Source organism: Chironomus tepperi, unplaced genomic scaffold (genome assembly GCF_022539635.2).
Source record: "Chironomus tepperi strain 1889 unplaced genomic scaffold, CSIRO-AGI_Ctep_v1 contig_467, whole genome shotgun sequence".
In the NCBI taxonomy this organism is placed as follows: Eukaryota; Metazoa; Arthropoda; class Insecta; order Diptera; family Chironomidae; genus Chironomus; species Chironomus tepperi.
The window spans coordinates 1,264,891-1,284,701 of NW_027226589.1; the positions used below are offsets into that span (position 1 = coordinate 1,264,891).

The 19,811-nt window shown below is 29.1% G+C and overlaps 3 protein-coding genes across 3 annotated transcripts; 2 read left to right on the forward strand and 1 right to left on the reverse strand.

The window, feature by feature from the left end:
• The first annotated feature begins 1,413 nt into the window (after nt 1-1,413).
• On the forward strand, nt 1,414-7,609 carry LOC139099339 (endoplasmic reticulum metallopeptidase 1-like). The gene is made up of 7 exons (XM_070651763.1): nt 1,414-1,556; nt 1,620-2,411; nt 5,066-5,256; nt 5,319-6,071; nt 6,205-6,363; nt 6,777-6,979; nt 7,040-7,609. Exons 1-7 carry the CDS (start codon nt 1,499-1,501, stop codon nt 7,482-7,484), a joined length of 2,601 nt encoding a protein of 866 aa, XP_070507864.1. The 5' UTR covers nt 1,414-1,498; the 3' UTR covers nt 7,485-7,609.
• Nucleotides 7,610-12,371: 4,762 nt separating this feature from the next.
• On the forward strand, nt 12,372-16,542 carry LOC139099323 (uncharacterized). Its single transcript, XM_070651746.1, has 11 exons — nt 12,372-12,753; nt 12,824-12,933; nt 13,274-13,478; nt 13,531-14,114; nt 14,242-14,395; nt 14,452-14,627; nt 14,893-15,024; nt 15,101-15,305; nt 15,356-15,942; nt 16,135-16,288; nt 16,340-16,542. The coding sequence occupies exons 1-11, from the start codon at nt 12,741-12,743 to the stop codon at nt 16,519-16,521; spliced, it is 2,502 nt and encodes an 833-aa protein (XP_070507847.1). The 5' UTR covers nt 12,372-12,740; the 3' UTR covers nt 16,522-16,542.
• Nucleotides 16,543-16,557: 15 nt separating this feature from the next.
• Nucleotides 16,558-19,275, reverse strand: LOC139099389 (putative leucine-rich repeat-containing protein DDB_G0290503). Its single transcript, XM_070651832.1, has 2 exons — nt 19,118-19,275; nt 16,558-19,042 (listed from the first exon to the last, which is right to left on the reverse strand). The coding sequence occupies exons 1-2, from the start codon at nt 19,168-19,170 to the stop codon at nt 16,603-16,605; spliced, it is 2,493 nt and encodes an 830-aa protein (XP_070507933.1). The 5' UTR covers nt 19,171-19,275; the 3' UTR covers nt 16,558-16,602.
• Nucleotides 19,276-19,811: the final 536 nt, after the last annotated feature.

Sequence of the window (19,811 nt, forward strand, 5' to 3'; positions counted from 1 at the left end):
TCCAATTTCCGTATATGTATATGTATACAGATTTTTCAAAGTTTTTTCCGTTGCATATCAAAAGTCAAATAAATTGACAATTTTTTCGATAATTTCAGCAAAAATATGAACAGTAATGAAATATTGCATCAATACTGCATCATATGAAATGTATTTTAAAATATTAAAATTGTCAAAAAACTGAAAACTGACTAAAATTATTTTTTTACAAAATTAATTAATTTTCACCATAAATCATAACTTAAGGACTTTTTAATGCACAAGGAAGTGATAAAACAATGTAATAATCAATTTTGACTTCTAATTTAAGCATTTCAGATCGTTTTCAGCAAAATAAACAACGTATTTTTTCCGATTTGAAAAATCTGTATACGTATACATATACGTATATTGTTCGTATACGTATATATACGTATATATACGTATATTTGCGTAATTTGTCGTGGTGGCGTGATGGTTAGAGTAGAGGTTCTAGTGCTCATGAGGTTATGAGTACAAGCCTAGGCATGAGCAGACTTTCTTTTTAGGTTTTTCTTTTTTTTTTTTTTTTGTTGATAATTTTGTGTTCTTTCATAAAATTCAATGTTTTGATTCTGTACAGGATTCTGTGCTGCCTATCGGTCTAGCTTAGTTCTTCAAACTTATGCTTAACCGTACTAAAATATTAAATTAAATAATCATTTGACTAAAAAGTTGAAAATAAAATATTTTATAAAAAAAACTTTTTAAAAAAAACCTCGTTTTTCGCGTAGGCTAAAAAGCAAAAAATAAATTTTATATTGTGCTGTAGAGAAATTGGTTTGAAAGTTGAGACGACACTTGAATTACAAACATGCACCTTGACCTTATCGTATAGTTCTTTATTCATCTTTCCTCTCTTAAGTCGAGTTACAGTGTTCTATAAGGAACGTTTAAGCACTACGATTTTATCCTTAACAATAAATAAATATAAAAATCTATATTATGTATACGCGAAAAGTTTTTATAAAGTATTTTTTATTAATTTTTCAGTAAAATTTCGAAAAATGGAACAAAAATTCACACTCAGTACTCATACTAATCATAGTAAGTTATATATAAAAATGTTGGTTTTATGAATTTCTACAATAATAACTATCAAAAGTGATACTTAAAATCCTACTAAGGAGAAAAATGCCTTCAAATGATTGAGTGTGAATTTTGAAACGTCCATGAATTTCTACAATAATAACTATCAAAAGTGATACTTAAAATCCTACTAAGGAGAAAAATGCCTTCAAATGATTGAGTGTGAATTTTGAAACGTCCATGCCCATATTATAATTAGGTAGCAGAGTAATTTTTTTTTACAAAAGATCTTTGTCCAAGATGAAATTCACTTTTGATTGTAACGGTCAAATGAGTTTTGAGTTTTTTATTGTTTACTATTTTTCACTGAACGCACCTAGCAACCTTTGAATCCGGCGAATATTAAAAATTAATTGAATTACGCATTGTCTGCCCTAATTAACTACTCAAGATGGCAGAGCAAGTGAGGAAGAGGCCGAAACTCGAAGATATTCTGAATCCAAATGAAGGTAATAATAATAATTTATTCACAAAAATTTCTGTTAAAGAATCAAATTTCATGTCATAAATAGAGCAAAAACTGAAGAATGTTCATCAAGTTCACTCATTATTCTTTATTATTGGCATATTATGCTTACTATTCATCCTGAGTACCACGAAACGCATTATGTATAGTGCTCCAGATTTGACAGATAAAAACTTACCATTTGTTGGAATCGAAGCTTGGAAAGACTTGAAAGCATTAAATGATATAGGCCCGAAAGTTACTGGAACAAAAGAAAATGAAATACTTGCTGTGAGTTATATTAAAAAGAAAATTGACAACATTATCAAACGTTCAGGTCCAGTACAAAACATCCAGTTTGATCACCAAGTTGTTAGTGGAAGTTTTCATTTACATTTTAATCCTGGAATGGCTGCTGCATATCATGGAATTCAAAACTTAATTGTTAGAGTTGAAGGAGAAAGTTCAAATGCATTACTAATCAATTGTCATTTTGATTCAGTTTTCGGATCACCCGGAGCTAATGATGACATCGCAAATTGTGCCATTATGCTTGAAATTTTATCAATTCTTTCAAACAGAAATGTCAAAAATCGCAATACAATAATTTTCCTATTTAACGGAGCTGAAGAAATGGGACTAAAAGGAGCACATGGATTTATAGCACATCACAAGTGGGCTAAAGACTGTAAAGTTTTGATCAATTTAGAGGCAGCTGGAAGTGGCGGAAAGGAGATATTATTTCAAAGTGGTCCAGGAAATTCGTGGCTTATTAATCACTATCACTCAGTACGTCGTCCATTCGCACAAGTATCTTCTGAGGAAATTTTTCAATCAGGTGTCATTCCTTCCGATACTGGTAATTTTCAAATTGATTTTATGTTTTTTCCAGGGTTTTTTCTTATTCTATCTATCTATTGCGTAAGCATTTCAATTCGATATCGCAATTTAAACTCAGATATACCATGAAAAGTTTAAAGACATCCTTATCATGTAAAGTTCTAGTTTTTTACCAAAATTCATTATTGCATAGATTGGATTAGGGTTTTCAATACCAGTATCACAATACCGGTACTATTCAAAAACCGAAATATTCATATTGAAGATTTTCGAATACCGATATTTTCGGTTTGTAAAAATATAAGGGATATTTTAAATTTTTAGTAAATTTTTCTTTTAAATCAAACGTTGAGAATTTGTTTTCAAAAAAAATCGTCCAAAAAATCATTTCATATTGATCCATTATTTGAAGAATTCTTTTAGTTGATTTTATTTTTCATTATTAAAAAATGAAAGTTAACTAAATTGCAATTATCAATTTTTAATCAATTTTCTAAAACAGTAATTCTTTAAGTTTTCCACATAATATTTCGAACAACTCGATATTCTCTATTAATTGAAAATGTTGACATATAAATTTAGGATTTTTTTGAAACTTTTGAATTTTCGGATTTAAACTGATAGTTTGAAGGTTTATTAAGAATTTGAATAAACCGAAAAATGACAAAATTTCACTAATTTATAAACCTGAATTTCAAGTGCCGGTTTCATTACCGGTTTTGAAAATTTGCTCCATTTTAGTCTTCTTAATTCTGATTGACACAAAACGAGCTTTTTGCGTTTTTATTAAGATTATTCATTATTATCCATTATGCGCATTTTTCTACACGATTTCATAAATCAACTTATACAATAAAACCAATTCTTATTGTGTAATGTCTTTAAACATCAGTTTAATATATATTTTTCGATTGGTCTCTACGATTTTTTAACAGCTTAAATAAAAGTTTCTTTTTGCATCGATATTTTTTTAACTAGAAATTCGATTTTTTTGCGAAACATAATAAGTGAACGGCCACAATGATCCAGATTTGAAAAAAATGTTCAAAATGGGAAAATATTCAATATCTGATTATCAGGACTTTCTGATGTCATATGAAAGATTCTTGTTTCGTCTAGCATGTCTCCAAATATCTAAGCATGAATTGATGTCTAACTCCAAAAAATTTAATTAGAACGCTCATTGATGATTGTTTACATTTTTGTCACAAAGTTTGAATGATAAAAATTTCATGTTTTCTTATGACGATTTAACTCATTTCTACTGTTGAATGCTTTAAAAATGTATAAAGTTTGTTACTGTGTGCAATAATAGCCGTGTTAATTAGTTTAAATGAGAGAAAAGTCGATATAAAAAAATAATTTTTTTCGAGTTTTTGATGTTAAATAAGTCACGAGTACACACGAGTACAAACGGGAAATAGGCACAAATTTAAAAAACTAACATACATTTACCTATAAAATCTTTCTGGAGCATCCAAATCCTCCCAGTGAAGAGAATTTTCACTTTGAAATTTAGTAAATATTTCAAAATTTTCCATACAAAAATTTACGTGCGTAAATTTTTTCGATAAACTTTTACAAAAATTTTGTAAAAAAACATATTTATGCTTATTGTATCGATATAATATTTCGAGGACTTAATCAAAAGTCCATTTTCAATGTATTAAAGTGGATACGCAACTTTAAATCTGTAAAAACTTTTGCTTCTCTAAAGTGCCAACCCGAATTTGTGCACAGTCAACTTTTGAACAATTTTTTCAAATCTAGATCATTGTGACGGCTCCAAAAGTATTAAGTATTTAAAGTTTCCAAAATCTCAATCCCGGGATTACGGTATTGGAAAATTCTCAATCCCGGGATCAATACTGATATTATATGTAAATTACTCAAAACTCAATTAAATTAAGGTTTAATTGGCCATTTAAAAATGAATCTAATTCAAAAACTGACTTCTTTAGCTTTATTTTAAATAAGATTCAAGTTCATATTGATTAGTAAAGACAGATACCAGGTTTTCATATTTGGGATTCCGACTAGGATTTTCAATAGCGGTATTAAAGTGTATGTAATGCCGATATTGAATACCAGTATTTCATATAAATCAGTACCGGTATTCAAAATCTCAATCCCGACAAATTTGAACGTATCTAATTGCTGTTAATCAGTTGATAAAAAGCTAATCTACAGAAAACGACTTTGATTTGTTTTTGGATTATCTGTTTTGAACCAGTCTTAAATAAGTACAACACGATATTAGAAAATGTGTGAATAAAGATTTATAACCGTTTTTTTAGTCAAAATTTTCAATTTTTAATCAAAAAGTAGAGCAATTGAAAAATTTGAGCTAAGGTTAAACTTTATTTTACAAAAAAAAAGTCAATTTTAAATTTGAATATTGAATAAACAAATTGAAAATCCTAAGAATATCTCAATACCGGAATACCGAAACTTCAATTCCGGGATCCCGGTATTCGGCTCGATTTAACCGAAATCCCGGTTGAAAACCCTAGTTTTTACCATTTTTCCCTAAAGAGAAAAAGAAACTGCGATATATGTTAAGGTAATTTAAATCGAAATATATATTACGCTGAAGTTTAAAGACATTGCACAATAAGAATTGGTTTTATTCTATAAGTTAATTTATTCAATATTAGTTACACATTTAGTTAGATTACAGAATATTTCGAGATTTTGGCAACATGGTTGGACTTGACTTTGCACATTTTGTAAAAGGCTATCGATATCACACCAAATTTGATCACATCGATTATTTGAGCATTGGCAACATCCAGAGAACAGGAGAAAATGTACTGGAATTAGCGCTGTCAATTGCTAATTCAAATGATATTGACAATTTTGATGTAAGTATTTCCAGAGTAACACAATGTTATCGCTAATGTACTTATACTGGATTTATTTTCAGAAATTCGACAAAAATGATCTTGCTGTTTATTTTGACTTTCTTGGAATCGTGTTGGTAAACTATACCAAAGAAATAGGAAGCATAATTAATTTTATAGTAACAATTTTAGCTATCACAGTTCCTTTCTTATCACTTAAAAAATCAACAGCTTCCGTTCATTCCAAGTATATTCTGAAGGAAATGTTCCTTGGAGTTATTTCTATTTTTGTTGGAGTTGCTGCATCTTTACTCATTTGTTATGTAACTGCATACTTTATGGATAAAACTGGACATTCAATGAGTTGGTATAGAAATACTTTTATGGCGATTGGAATTTATTCAAGTGCTACTGTTTGGTTTTTGATATTAGCTTATGATGTTTTCGATATGGTTTTCGCCTGTAAACATTCACCAGTGAGTTTAGCACTGATAATACAAGCACGTATTAATGGAGTCAATATTTTTTGGGGAATTTTGACAGTTGGATTAACAGTTTTAGGAATCAGATCTGCTTACTTATTCATGATTGTATTGTTTTTCAATCTCGTATCGACTATCATAATATATTTATTTAAACTTCAAAATACCGTTCATAAATGGCTATATGTGTTCCTAATCGGTCAAATTTTTATCACACTATGGGCATCATACTTTAAGACAGCAGTAACTGAAATGTTTATTCCTATAACTGGTCGTATCGGAAGTAAGCCAAATCCAGATGCAATAATATCAGTTATTTCGTGTTTAACTACTGTCTTTATTGTTACCTATTTTGTAAGTAATTTTTAATTTTTATGCATTGATCCAGAATTCTAAGTTGACTTAAATTTTGGATGGAAACGTCCACTTAAGCAGACTTCGAGCTATATACTATTAATGATGAATTAATTAACTTATTTTATTATAGATTCCATTAACTCAACTCTTGAAAGGAAAAACATTGAAATATACCGTAATTATTTCAATTTTTATAATTTCAATATTCGTCGCCACAAACACACGCATTGGTTTTCCTTATCAAGATGAATCAACTGGCAACCCAGTCGTACAACGTCATTATCTTGTGGTGAGTTCTTACTGTTTGAAACTATTTATTGAAAATCTAAATTCAAATCTGTTGAAATTGGACAAGTTTTTTTTTGCCACGGCACACATTGATGATAAGCCTCGAACCAAACCACTTGCGTCATACGGTTCATGGCGTTTTCAACAAAATTTAGAAAATTTTAAATTTAATCAGGATTTATTAAAAGATTTCAAAATTACTTTGATCCTGCGAAGAACGGAAAGTGTCCAATGTTAATTGAAGAAGTGAGTTTTTACAAAAATAACTCGATTTGGAAATCATAGCGATTATTTGTATATTATTTTTAGCTACATTGATTTACTTGGGCTAGAAATAACTCTATTGAATTAAATAAGATTTGATTTTATTAACATTATTCAAAAGTATTAAATTCTAATAATTTCCATTCGCAGCACACAACAAGAACATTCTATGACATTAATGGTCATATTAGAAAATCTGATAGTGGCATATTATTCATCGAATGGGATAGAAATTGTTTGAAGACAATTGAAGGAGTAACAATGCCTGTACAGCCGTTAACTCTCGATGAAATGTGTGAAAACGAACCATTTTGTGGATTGCCGATTGTTTTTAGCAGAATGTTTATGTTTGGGTAAGTAAAAAATCTCAATTGATTAATAATTGTTTTGATTTAGAGTTAATATATTTACAGCATGAAATGGCTGCCAACAAAGCCTCCAAAACTTATGGATTATGCTATAATTAATACTCATTCAAAGACTATCTTGAGTAATGATCTTGTTAATTATCAATTCACCATTAACTCCACTAAATTAATGGGAATCTATGTACATCCAAGAAATGGATCTGAACTGTTTGGATGGAGTTTTTCAGACCAAGTTGAATCAGTCGTAAATAATACTTATTTAGCACATATTGCTATTGGAGTTCCTAAAAAGCCATTTTATTTTGATATAACATTGAAAACAACTTCAAATGTAGAAAGTAATCAGCCAATTGTGGACGTTAATCTTGTGACTCTTCGTTCAGATCGTCAAGAAGATTATACAGATGGATTTATAGAAATCATCAAAAGATTTCCTAGTTGGTCGTATCCTGTTCCTTTACTATCTGGAGTAAGTGCTTATCAATTTTGAATCAAAAAAAATAAATCCTGATTTAACTTTACAAACATTAGTGAACTTATGATGAGAAATTGTCAATTTCTTGTAATTTGTGTTCGTAAGTCTCAATAAACGATGGAATAATATTAATAATATAATTTAGGTCATTTGTCGTTCTGTCCTCGTGTCTTTCTGTCTGTCATACGCTCTAGGCTCCGCTCCTTTTTCATAAACATCAAATTTTCTTGCAAAACTTTTTATTTACCAAAATTTGTGAAACTTTTCGAGATTTATTTGTTATCAAATAAATCTCAATAGAAATCCGATTAATCATTAAATTAAATTCTTCCCACCATGCTTGGTGAGGAATTATTCTAGTTTTTGTTACATTGAGTAAATTAGAGTGGTTTTCTTGAATGTTTTATTTTCTTGTTATTGACATTTTTTCATGTAGAAACAAAAATAAATCCATTGAAAAATTATAAAAATATGAAGTTGAAAGTGATTAATTTAAGTAATTTAAACACCATAACATGTAAAATTTCAAAAAAATTCTAGGTGTGAATTTTGGAACGTCCAAGCCTATTAATTGATCCAGTGTTTCAATCTGCCAGTTTTTCTGCAAAAGACACTTCCTTTATAAATATTTTATTTGTGTAAAAGTTGTTTATTTTGGTAATATAATGCATAATTAGTGAATTTGCAAAAAAATTAATTTTAGGAAGTTTTTTCTGCGGCAGATCAAATCTTCATGCAGATTCTATCTACGATTAAAGAATTTTATTTATCTGCAAGAAGAAAACTTTTTTCCGCAGATAAAAATCTTATGAAAGTGTTTGAAATAATCTGTTGTCTTTGTCGTTGGACGACATCTTCCATTACAAGACTAAATTGAACCAAAATTTAATTAATGATCCATTAATCCATTAACACAAAGATATTTTGGTTAACTTTTTTTGTTCAAATCTGGAAACTTCGTTTAAAAATTTGGAATTTTTGAAAAAAACTGCGTAAAGAAAAAAAACTTTAATGCAAATTCTTAAATTAAAAATATTTATTCAAAAATTAGTTTCCGTTATTAACGTTGTTATAAGGTTGTCCCTGTGTCGGATATTGCACGGATATTGGAATTTGTTTTTGAAAACCATTTAAAAAATTCTTGCCTGAATCACTTTGTTGACTTTTCATTTGATTTTGCTGTTGTTGATTCGCACCTGGAAGTGTCATTTGAATATTTGGAGAAGGAGGTTGCTTATTTCCAGTTCCTTTTTCCACAAATACTTGAGTTGGAGCTAAATTAGTTGCATGAAAATTGTTGTTGACCGTCATTTTTCGGATTGAATTAGAATTTTCAGTCATGAATGAAAGGAAAAAATGTTGCTTTGTTGAATTTTTTGGAAGTTCAGACTTAATATGGTTCTCGTCTACATACTCTTCTATGAAGTTCAATATAAAAATGTAAAAAAACTAGTATATCGTGTAAAAACCCAATGCGGATATATTCACACCGCTCCATAAAAAGTCGCACAGATAGAACAAGCTGCGCTTCAACTGCGCTTGGCAAATGTTTAAGGGATCAAGCTCCAGCAGATAATAGGGTTTCTGATTAACCGCGTTTTATCATAACCTCTGTTATGCTGTTATGAAAAAACTTAAACTCGCGGTTAACAACGTTTATTTATAATTTTTAATAATTTGAAATTTATATCACATCTTAATGAGCTTTTCGTCGATATATTTTCATTTTATTTGCATCGTATGTTTAAATTAGGTTGCTTAAACCTATAAGAATAAAGAAATTAATCGAAATGTTATTGAAACTTAAAAGAAAGTTGAAATTAAATTAAACTCCAAAATTACTTTTTGCTATTGAAAAATTCTCAAACGCCCTATGAAGATTAATTTGAAAGCTTTGATCTCAATTTCGTACATAATTTTTTAAAAATCGTGAATTAATCCCTCTGTAGTAATTTGAAACGAAATTTTGTTAAAGTAAACAGACCGGAAATTGCCATTAAACGAACGACAGTGATAAAAATTTTCATCCAAAATCTCACATTTTCTTACAAATAATGAGAGATTTTAGAAAAAAATTAAAATATATTTTATTTCAGCTCAAAATTTTCTTATTTAAATTCTTTGTAGATAAAAATTCTGTAAACAGCGATTAATTATTCAATAACCGCTGTTTTGCGTTATATCTTCGCTTGGCAAATATTTGAGGGATCGCACAAGCTACAGCGGGTAAGTCACGCTTCGCTTGGCATATATTTGAGAGATCAAGCTATTGCGGGTAGGCCAAGCGTGGCTTAAATATTTTATTTAAGTTTCAATGTTCAAAGTTACAAAAATTATAATAACCATTAATTTTGAAATTTTGTAATAAAACGAAAGTTTTTTTCCTTTTTTAGAAGCGACGGATGTTCCTACCATGCCCAAAATCAAATCAGCTTTTCTATAGAAAAATACTAATCGATTGCAAAAAACTAGAAGTCTCAGATATCTTGTTATTGAGATTTCTTGCTGATTAACTTGTTTGTTTGCTTGTTTACAGAAAGCGAATTTTTTGATTTTCTCGGCAATGCCTCAACCAATTTCAAATCTGTTTTTTGATTATGATGTGGAATTCTAAGCACAAAATTTTTATCGTAGAGCATACTTGTTATTTTGCTTAATTTGTCAGTAAAATGCAAAACAACTGGTTTTCCAATCTGAACAAATTCAATACATTCACTCGTGATTAAGAAATTACTCACCGACAAGATCGAGAATTTTTTCTGATAACGAACTTATTAAATTAACAACTTTATTGTTATTTAAATCGTTTTGCGATTTGATTCTCATGTCACCTAGCTGAGTAAGTTCTGGAATCTTCAAATTATCTGATTGTTGATGTTCACTTGAATTAACTGAATCCTCAATTTTTACAGGATTGTTTTCAGATTCAGGATTATTTGACATCATTGTGTCGTCATGTAATGATTCTGATGTATTTTTGACCTGCTCGTTTAGATTTTGATTAAGGTTTTCAGTGTGACTGTACTAAAATTAAAAAGTAAATTAGGAACTAGAGACGAAGATAATGATATTTTGCAAATGAACATTTAAAATTATTGAAATTTAGTTGTTATTATTTGGAAAAATAATAGTATTAAATATAAAACAGCAGCAATGCTAATATATAAAATGAATAAATTAAATATATATCGAAATCGATATCAAGGCTTCAGAGAACAACAGACATCTTTAGAAAAAACTTGTATTAATCCTTTTTTTTTATTTTGCCTTACTCCTAAAATCATCAAAAACACAACAATTTTAATTAAAATCTTTAACATTTTTACAAAGTTTCTTTTAAATATTTAAATAATTTCAGCTTTTTTACTTGGTTTTCATCAAAACAAACAATTAAAACAAACTGAAAAGTAAAAATCAAATTATTATTTTCTTCAACCAAGCTGTTGATTTGCTTGTTTAAAAATTTCATGGCAAATTAAAAATTCAATGTAAAAATGTATGATTCATAATGAAAATGGCGTATCAGCAGTCAACAAGCAGTTAAGGCAACTTGTAAGCTTAATAACTTTTCAATCACTTAATCTTACATAATGTATTATATACCATTGGAAAGTTCTTTGAATAATCTATGAAAATATGTTATTTAAATTAAATTTTAATCGGTTTAATGGTTAAATAACTGATTCAAACTTCGTTGAATCATGAAAAAAGTAAATTGTAATAACTTTTACAGTTCTCGATCAATTTTAATAATTCTTTTTTTAAATAATAACTTTAATGTTTGCCATTAACTTTAGGATATTTTAATTTTTTTTTCAATACGTGTAACATCACTTTTTGAGGTCTCAAAGTTTTTAACTAAAGTAGCTCGCATTTTAAAACGACAACAGATTTTGAATTCAACCCTACTGCATTTTAATTATACATTAATTTCCTTTCCAACAGTGTATAATAATGTAGGGTTTATCCATAAATTTCGTCAAAATTTTAAGATATTTTTTTTACATATTTCTTGCTTTTTTTTGCTTTAAAGCTATTTTATATGCTGTTTGAGTTCATTTTCATACTAAGCTTTTGAAAACTTTTAAAAACGATGTATAATAGTATGGGGTTTGAGTGAATGTTTTGACTTAAACTTAAGAAAAATATTTTTGTATGAATTTTCCATATAAATTTCACATAAAAATTTTTTTATTGAGAAAATTAATGTTTTAATCAAGTTTCACAAGCAAATTTTATTTCCTAATTATATTACAATCATTTTGGATAGTCAAATAGTAGAACGATAGTGGAACGATAGACAGAAGAACGATTTAACTATTTTATGTTATGTTGTTTATAACTAATAAATTAGATTTCAATCCCGGGACAAAATCACAATCCTGGGATTACGGGATTTGAAAATTAACCTCGGGATTTGAAAATGAAAAAAATATTCTTTTGATATTGATAACTTAAGAAAAATAAAGCATTTTTGGCCAAATCCCAGTATAAATGTATTACTAAATGTTTTATTAGAAATTTTAGGGCTCAATGAATCATTTCAAATAGACAAAAATGTGGTAAAAGTACCAGTTGTAAAAGCACAAGTTAGTGTCGAAGAATTTCTCAAATTCAAAAAAAAGATTATAATTTTCGGGATTAGGGGATTTTTCGAGATTCTCCGGGAAATCCCGATAACAAGAAAGCATAATCAATATTATAATAGTCGTTAAAATGAATTTAAGTTAAAAAAAAAATCTTTAGTTTAGCTTTAGCAAATTTTAAGAAATTGAATGCAAATATATTATCAAATTTCTGGACTTTAAAAATATTAAAAATTTAAGATGAATTTTTAAAGAAAGTTTCAATATTCAACTCCTAAAATTGTGGCTTGAAGTTTTTGTATCAATATGAAATTAATTCTCAATCCCGTAACCCGAGATTGAGGCTTCTCCGGGATCCTGGACGTTTTTCCTGTCCCGTAATCCCGGGATTGAACTATTGCATTTATTTGCATTTAAAGTCCAGCGTCTTTTTTTAATAGCTTGTATAATATAAATTTTAATGAAATTTCAAAATGTTAAATCATTAATGCTAAAAATTGCTATAAATTATTAAAGTTTTTCAACAGTCTAATCCAAATAATTTGATAAATTTGTGATGTGAATGCGGAAAAAATTTGTTAACGCGTAAAGTTGACAACTTCCGGACATAAAAGGTGAGACTAAAATTCAATATCAAATTTATTTGTCATTTTTTAAAATAAATTTATGAAACTAAGTCGTGAAAATGAGAAATAAAGGTGATAAAAATTTCGTAACTTAAATTTTAAAAAATTAAATATAAACTTAATAATTAAGAATAAATTTCAGAACATTTTGTAGTATTTTTGTATATGTTTGTTGGTTGCTTTCAATTATCACAGTCTCAAGATCGTACATTTATACTTTCACGACAGAGCTTTGCCACAAATTTCTACAAGGTTTGTAATTTAACATTTGATTCGATCTAATTGTTCTAATTATTCTGTTACATTACTAAAAATTTGATAGTAATTAGTGCGATTTTTTATTTTAATCATTCATCTGACAAGTTTTTAGTAAAATTATTTTAATTTAATATAAAATAAATTTAACTATATAATACAGGTGAAGAATTACTGTTCAAAAAACAATGATTAAACATTGAAGAACACTATAAAACATTAAAAAAACGTGTTGTTTTGGTTTACCAAAATAAAAATTTGTTAATTAGCATAGTCGAGAAAGAGCATCAAATTTTTACATGAACTCGATTATCAACTATCAACTAAAATATTCCAGAATGTCACTACTCTCGAAAGCTGCATAGTATCACCAGCATCAGTTGACTTTGCGCTCAGTGCCCTGTTTTTCGGTTCAAGTCAACAAACCTATTTGGAGCTGATGACTGGTCTGCATTATCCAAAGAACTATAGCATGAACACTATTCAGAACAATTTCATGTTGATGTATAGGAATCTGAAGAAAGTTGGCGGACTTGAAATTGGTGAGTTAGAGCTTCGATGATATAAATAAATCCAGATTTTATTTATTTCTAGCAACAAAAATATTTGTCAATAAAACACTTTTGCCTCAACCAAGCTACAAAACAACAATTATACGAGTCTTAAATGCAGACATTGAGCAAGTTAATTTTGCACAAAATATCGAAGCAGCTGAAAGAATTAATGGTTATGTGGCTGAAAAAACTCAAAATATGATAACAGAAGTGATTGATGCCGACGGAATTGATGCTGGAACTACAATGATCCTTGTCAATTGCATCTATTTCAAAGGTGAATGGCTTTACACGTTCAACAAAAGCAGAACTTTTACTTCTGGGTTTTTTATTGATGAAACAAACAAAGTTCCAGTTGACTTTATGACAATTAAAACCAAATTTTCCTTTGGTTATATACAAGAATTAAATTCTTTGGCTGTTTCACTTCCTTACAAGAATTCTGACATGACAATGTTACTGATCTTGCCTAAAAATAAGACTTCATTGCCTTATGTAATCAGTAAAGTGTCAAATTATGATTGGTCAACTATTGATCAAGAAATGAGAATGAGCAGCGTGAATGTCACTATGCCTAAGTTCAATATTACTTTTGATTCGCATATTGATGGAATTTTAAAAAAGGTGAGTACTGAAGGCACATTAACTGATAGAAGCTGACTTAAAAACGTTTCAAAAACGGACAGAAACGGACAAAAACTGATAACTGTTATGCATGAAATTTTAAAAATTTATCAATTTTATTCATCAGATGGGGATGAATGATATTTTTGATTCCAAAAAGTCCTGCTTGGACAGAATTTTATCATCTCCTATGAAAGGTACCAATTTATATGTTGACACAGTCATTCATAAAGCTATCATAAAAGTTGATGAAGAAGGAACAGTGGCTGCTGCTGTAACAGGTAACTGAGTACCAATATTTTCATTCGAGTTGAATCTTTATTAAAATCAATTCCAGTAATTTTGTCAAGATCAGTAGAACCAACACTTTTGTTCAACTATCCATTTTTGTTTATGCTGCGAGCGGGTCCAACCATTCTCTTCATCGGACAATTTACTGGCAACCGTCCTCCATCATTCAGTGATCCAGATGACTGGAAAAAATATCCTATTTCAGATGGGGACATTCAAAAATTGATGAAAAAAAATTGATTTTTTTGTAGTTGGAATCATGACATTTTATGGCTAAAATTGACAAAAAGTAACCTTTGTTAAACACATTAATTTTAAAATTTGAAAATCAAATGTTCCCGTAATAAACTATAGAACTTCCTGTTATGATAAAGTAACATTTTACATTTTTGAGATTTTTTTTACATTTTCCGTTCATTTTCAGTAGAATTGAGGCAAAATGAGAATTTTAAGTAAATATTTTTTTAATTCCTTTATTTTATAAAAGTTGTTTAGTTTTAAAGTGGTTGTATTATTTTTAGATTTTTTGTATATTTTCACTGAATTTTTAACATATTTAATGGCCCAAGATAGAATATTCTTGTTGTCTAGACAAAGCTTTGCCACTGATCTGTTTAAGGTATATAAAATTTATTTTAATCCAGAAGATCCATGTAACCTCATATTCCTGTCTGGCATAAACTATTATTATTCAGAACCTCTCCAAACCTGAAAGCTTCGTGATTGCACCAGGATCAATAGATTTTGCCATCAGCGCTTTGTTTTTTGGTTCAAGCCAACAAGCATTCTTGGAAATGATGACTGGATTGCACTTTCCGAAGAATTATAGCATGAATATGATTCAAAATAACTTCATGCTTCTTAATAAAAATTTGAAAAATGTTAAAGGACTGGAAATCGGTGAGACAATTGAAAAAATTTAGAAAATTTTAATAATTTTTAAATCTTAGCAACAAAGTTGTATATTAATATGACAATGGCTTTTCAACTAAGCTACAAAATGGCAATTGAAAGAGTTTTGAACGCAGAAATTGAGCTAATTTCTTTTGCTCAAAATGTCCAAGCAGCTCATCGGATTAACTCTTACATTGCTGAGAAAACCCACAACATGATCAAAAATGTTATCAGTTCAGATTCAATTAATTCAGAAACATCAATGATTCTCTTAAATTGCATTTATTTTAAAGGTTCCTGGCTTTACAAGTTCCCAAAACATAAAACTTATACGGGACAATTTTACATTGACGAAACCAACACAGTCTCTGTCCAGTACATGACACAAAAAGCTGATTTTATGTTTGGATACATTGAGAAACTTGGATGGGCACAAACTGTATCACTTCCTTATAAGGACTCAGATATGACAATGTTGTTCATACTTCCTCGTTACAAATATGGATTGCCAGATTTAGTTAACAACATGACAAATTACGACTGGTCTACAATTGATCAACAAATGTGGTTGAGTGAAGTGATAGTCAAAATTCCAAAATTTAATGTTTCATTTGATCAGCAAATTGATAAAACTTTAAAAAATGTAAGTAGGAGTCTGGTTTACTCAATCTCGATGATGGGCTTTTTATTTTCATGACATCTACAAAAAAAAATTGACAACACACTAATGTGCCATGGCACACAGGCTGCTCATCTTTGCTGTATATGATCTTTGTATTGTTAAATGTTTAAAGAGCTGCCTGGCAAAATTATTAAATAATTTGATATATTTCAGATGGGATTTCAGATGATTTTCGAGCCAAATAAAGCAAATTTAGATCGCATTTTAATTTCACCGAATAAAAATACTAAACTTTATGTGGACGCATTAGTCCATAAAGCTGTCATGAGAGTTGATGAAGACGGAACTGAAGCAGCCGCTGTTTCCAGTAAGATTAATTATCAAAGACTTTTCTGATTTTATTTATTTAACTTTTCAGTGATTATGACAAGATCAGCAGAAATGGAATTTACTGCAGATCATCCATTTTTATTTATGTTGCGTGCTAAATCTAGTATATTATTTATTGGTCAATACACTGGTGACATGTCTAAACCGTTTATAAATGCAGCACAATTTCAAACAACTAATATTCCTGACAGCATTCTGAATGGAATCTGAAATTTTTATTGAATATCAAAAATAAATATTGATTTATTTAAAAAAAATTTTTATTGAAATTGTTTTAAAATTTTTGAAAAATTATCGTCGAATCGGCACCAATGGTGGCGGTTCACTAGCTTGTAAAGCTTGCCTTTCGACCCCTAAACTCATTTTGTTTGCCACATCAACCCTTCTATTTTCAAAAAATACTAACGGCGGCGGTTCTAATTTTTTAACCTCGCAGAAATTTCCATCAAAATTCATTACAAAATTAATCATTCCATCATCAATGCAGTGTGACACTTGCTGCAAAAACTGAATCGGCCGTCTTAAATGAAACGGCGATGAAATCCAATTTTTTGTCGCAATTTTAACGGTTTTTTGTAATTTTTGAATTTTATTTGTTGGACCTTCACTTGATTTTGTGAATTTAATAAAACTTTTTGTTGCTTGCCGAGAAATTTTGTCAATTAAATTATCACAATTGGTTGGAACTGCCTCAAACATATTAATTAACTCACTCTGAAACATCTGCGTATGGTTATTGATGTTGTGAGTCAATCCATTAAAAATTGAAATTCTTTCAGCATTTTCAGCAAGCCATTTGGTATAAACATCATCACAAAGACTGTTCAGGTCTACATTTTTCTCATTCATCCATTTCCTAAGTGCCTCCCAGCCTGGTATGACGTAGTTTGTTGGAATCAGAGGCATCGATAAAATCATTTTAAGACTCGAAATTTCGAAAATATTTTTTGATATTTCAGTGAAGTTTTTGAGCACAGACTGTGCATAGTAGAAGTACATGATTTTTATTGTAGATTCTGGCCAACTGTTGTGGATGGATTGTTGTAAATTTTGATCCTTACTTGTAATGATTGTTGATGGATTTAGAGAGATTTTTAATTTTAAGAAGTTAAGCAATTGCTGTATAGTTTCATGATTTGATGATTTTATGAGACCAATTGCTATTGGACATTCGCGGCCTTTAATTAAAGCTATTAATGTTAAGATTTGGTAACGATTTGTTTGAGATTTCATGTTATATTGTGATGTTTTGCAATGAAAATCGCAATGCTCCGAATGTTCAGTTACGAAATTTTGTTTCTCATTGCCATTTTCAGTTTTCTGTTCAATTTGTTTGTTTGATGCTTGTTTGATGCTTTGTTCTCCTGGGATTGAGCTTTGTGGAATATTGAATTGATTTTGAGTAGAGTTATCAGAATTTTCACTGCAGTTGACAAGAAAATCTTCATAGTATTGATTCTGATCCACAAACTCTTCATTGGGAATTTGTACTGTCAATCCAGAAGTCTCACTTATTTCCTTTGATGAATCTAATGTATTTTGAAAATAATTTTCAGTTGAACTGCATGCTGAATACTCTGTTTGAATAATTTGAGAATTTTCAGTTGGATTATAGTTTTGATACACCAGACTCATATTTCCATAGCTTTCCAAGGGAATTTGATTGTTGTATGCAAAATTTTGATTTAGGAAAGAAATTTGATGTAGCTCTTGACATGGCGGATACAAACTTTGATCCGTTTGAGCTACATATAATGTCTTGTTTGTTATATCATTATTTTGAATCAACTTTGTACATTTCTCTTTAAAACTTTGAGCTATTACTTCTGTTTGACCAATTTTTTCTTTCAAAGAATTGTCGAAATCTTTTTCTTTTACAGTCCCAATTTCTAGTTCTTTGATGCTTATTAAATCTTGAACATCAATTTTCATTCCACAATCTATGTGAATTTCCTCAATTTTACCCAATGTATTCAGTGTCACTTGATTCATAAGAATTACTTTTGTATTTTTGTTGATGTTTTCTGTGTAGAAGTATTTTTGATGGTAATTGGTCTTGAGGTTGCAGATTTTTTGAGTGTCTCCAACATTTTTAATTTTTTTAATATTTTTTTGAAGGCTTTCAATTTTTCGCTTCTTTTTCTGAATTTTGTTTAATTTTTCCTCAATATTTTGCAATTTTTCCTCAAAATTTTGCAAACTTCCTTCAAAAGTTTTCGATTGGTGCTCGAATTTGCGATATTTTTGCTCGCTATCTTCCATCTTTGTTTCTAATTTGTCCATTTTTGTGAAATTTTCATCGATTTTCGTCAAAGTGTTTTGAATATATTCCTCATTTTTACGACCACCTTCTTCAATTTGACACAAATTTCCTTCGTAAATCTTTTCAGTGTCGCTTTTTTCCTCAACTTCTTTCAACTTTTTCTCTTCAATTTTTCGTTTTTCCTCTAAAGCTTTTCCTCTAGCCTTCCTCATTGTGCTCTCAGCTTGTGCAAATGGATACAAAATTGATGCCTCACTATGGTTCAGTGTCTCTTCTAGGTAAATATCAACTAGTGCCTTGTTTGGCTTTTCAATGGATTTTTTTGTAAGAACTTTTCTGAATTTTTCGACTGCATTGTTACGAGCTTCTTTTTCGTGATCGTGCGGAATCGATATAATGACTTTTGAGTTTTCTATGATGATTTTTCCGGGACATTTTTGGGATTTTGAGCGGGAGCAGCGATAATAACTAAAATTATTTTTTCAAATGTTATTAAGATTCAAACAAAAAATTAATTTTGAAAATAAATCAACATATTTCTACCTTTTTGAATCTTTTTTGTATGCCAACCAATACTTATATCCATCAAGATGCATCTTCCTTCAAGTTTTATCAACAAATTATCTTAAATTTTCCTCATTTTATCACAAAATTCTAAAATAATAATTTTAACAAAAAAAATTGGAATCTTTTTTGCTTTATTTTGTTTTAAAATGCTGCAAAACATTAAATTGCTAATAGTTGAACTCTATATGTCAAAAAGCCGAGTCGAATGTTGAACAACATTGAGAATTTTTCATATAGTATTTGAAAGTAAACAAAAGGGATTCAAAATATTGAATCTTGTTGCGAAAAACATTGATTTTTTGTTTTGTAGATGACGTTATAATGCTAAACAATGTTTTTGTAATGTTTGTTGATGCTTAGCAATGTTTTGAAATGTTTTTGGATGTTCATTGTTACGATATTTTGAGCAACTAATTTTTTTTTTAAATGCTGATTAAAAATTGAGCAAAATTGAAACATGATTCAGGAAAACGATAAATTGGTTGGAATTCATAAACATTTTTTTAATACGACATAATATTGAATAACATTTACAAGTGAGTCATGATAATTTGTAAAAGAGAATTTTCTTATTGACTGTGGTAGGCAATTGTCACTGAATATTTTTGCTTTAGAATTTGATAGTTTGACACTTGAAGATACTCAAAAACACATCATTGTAAAAGTTTGA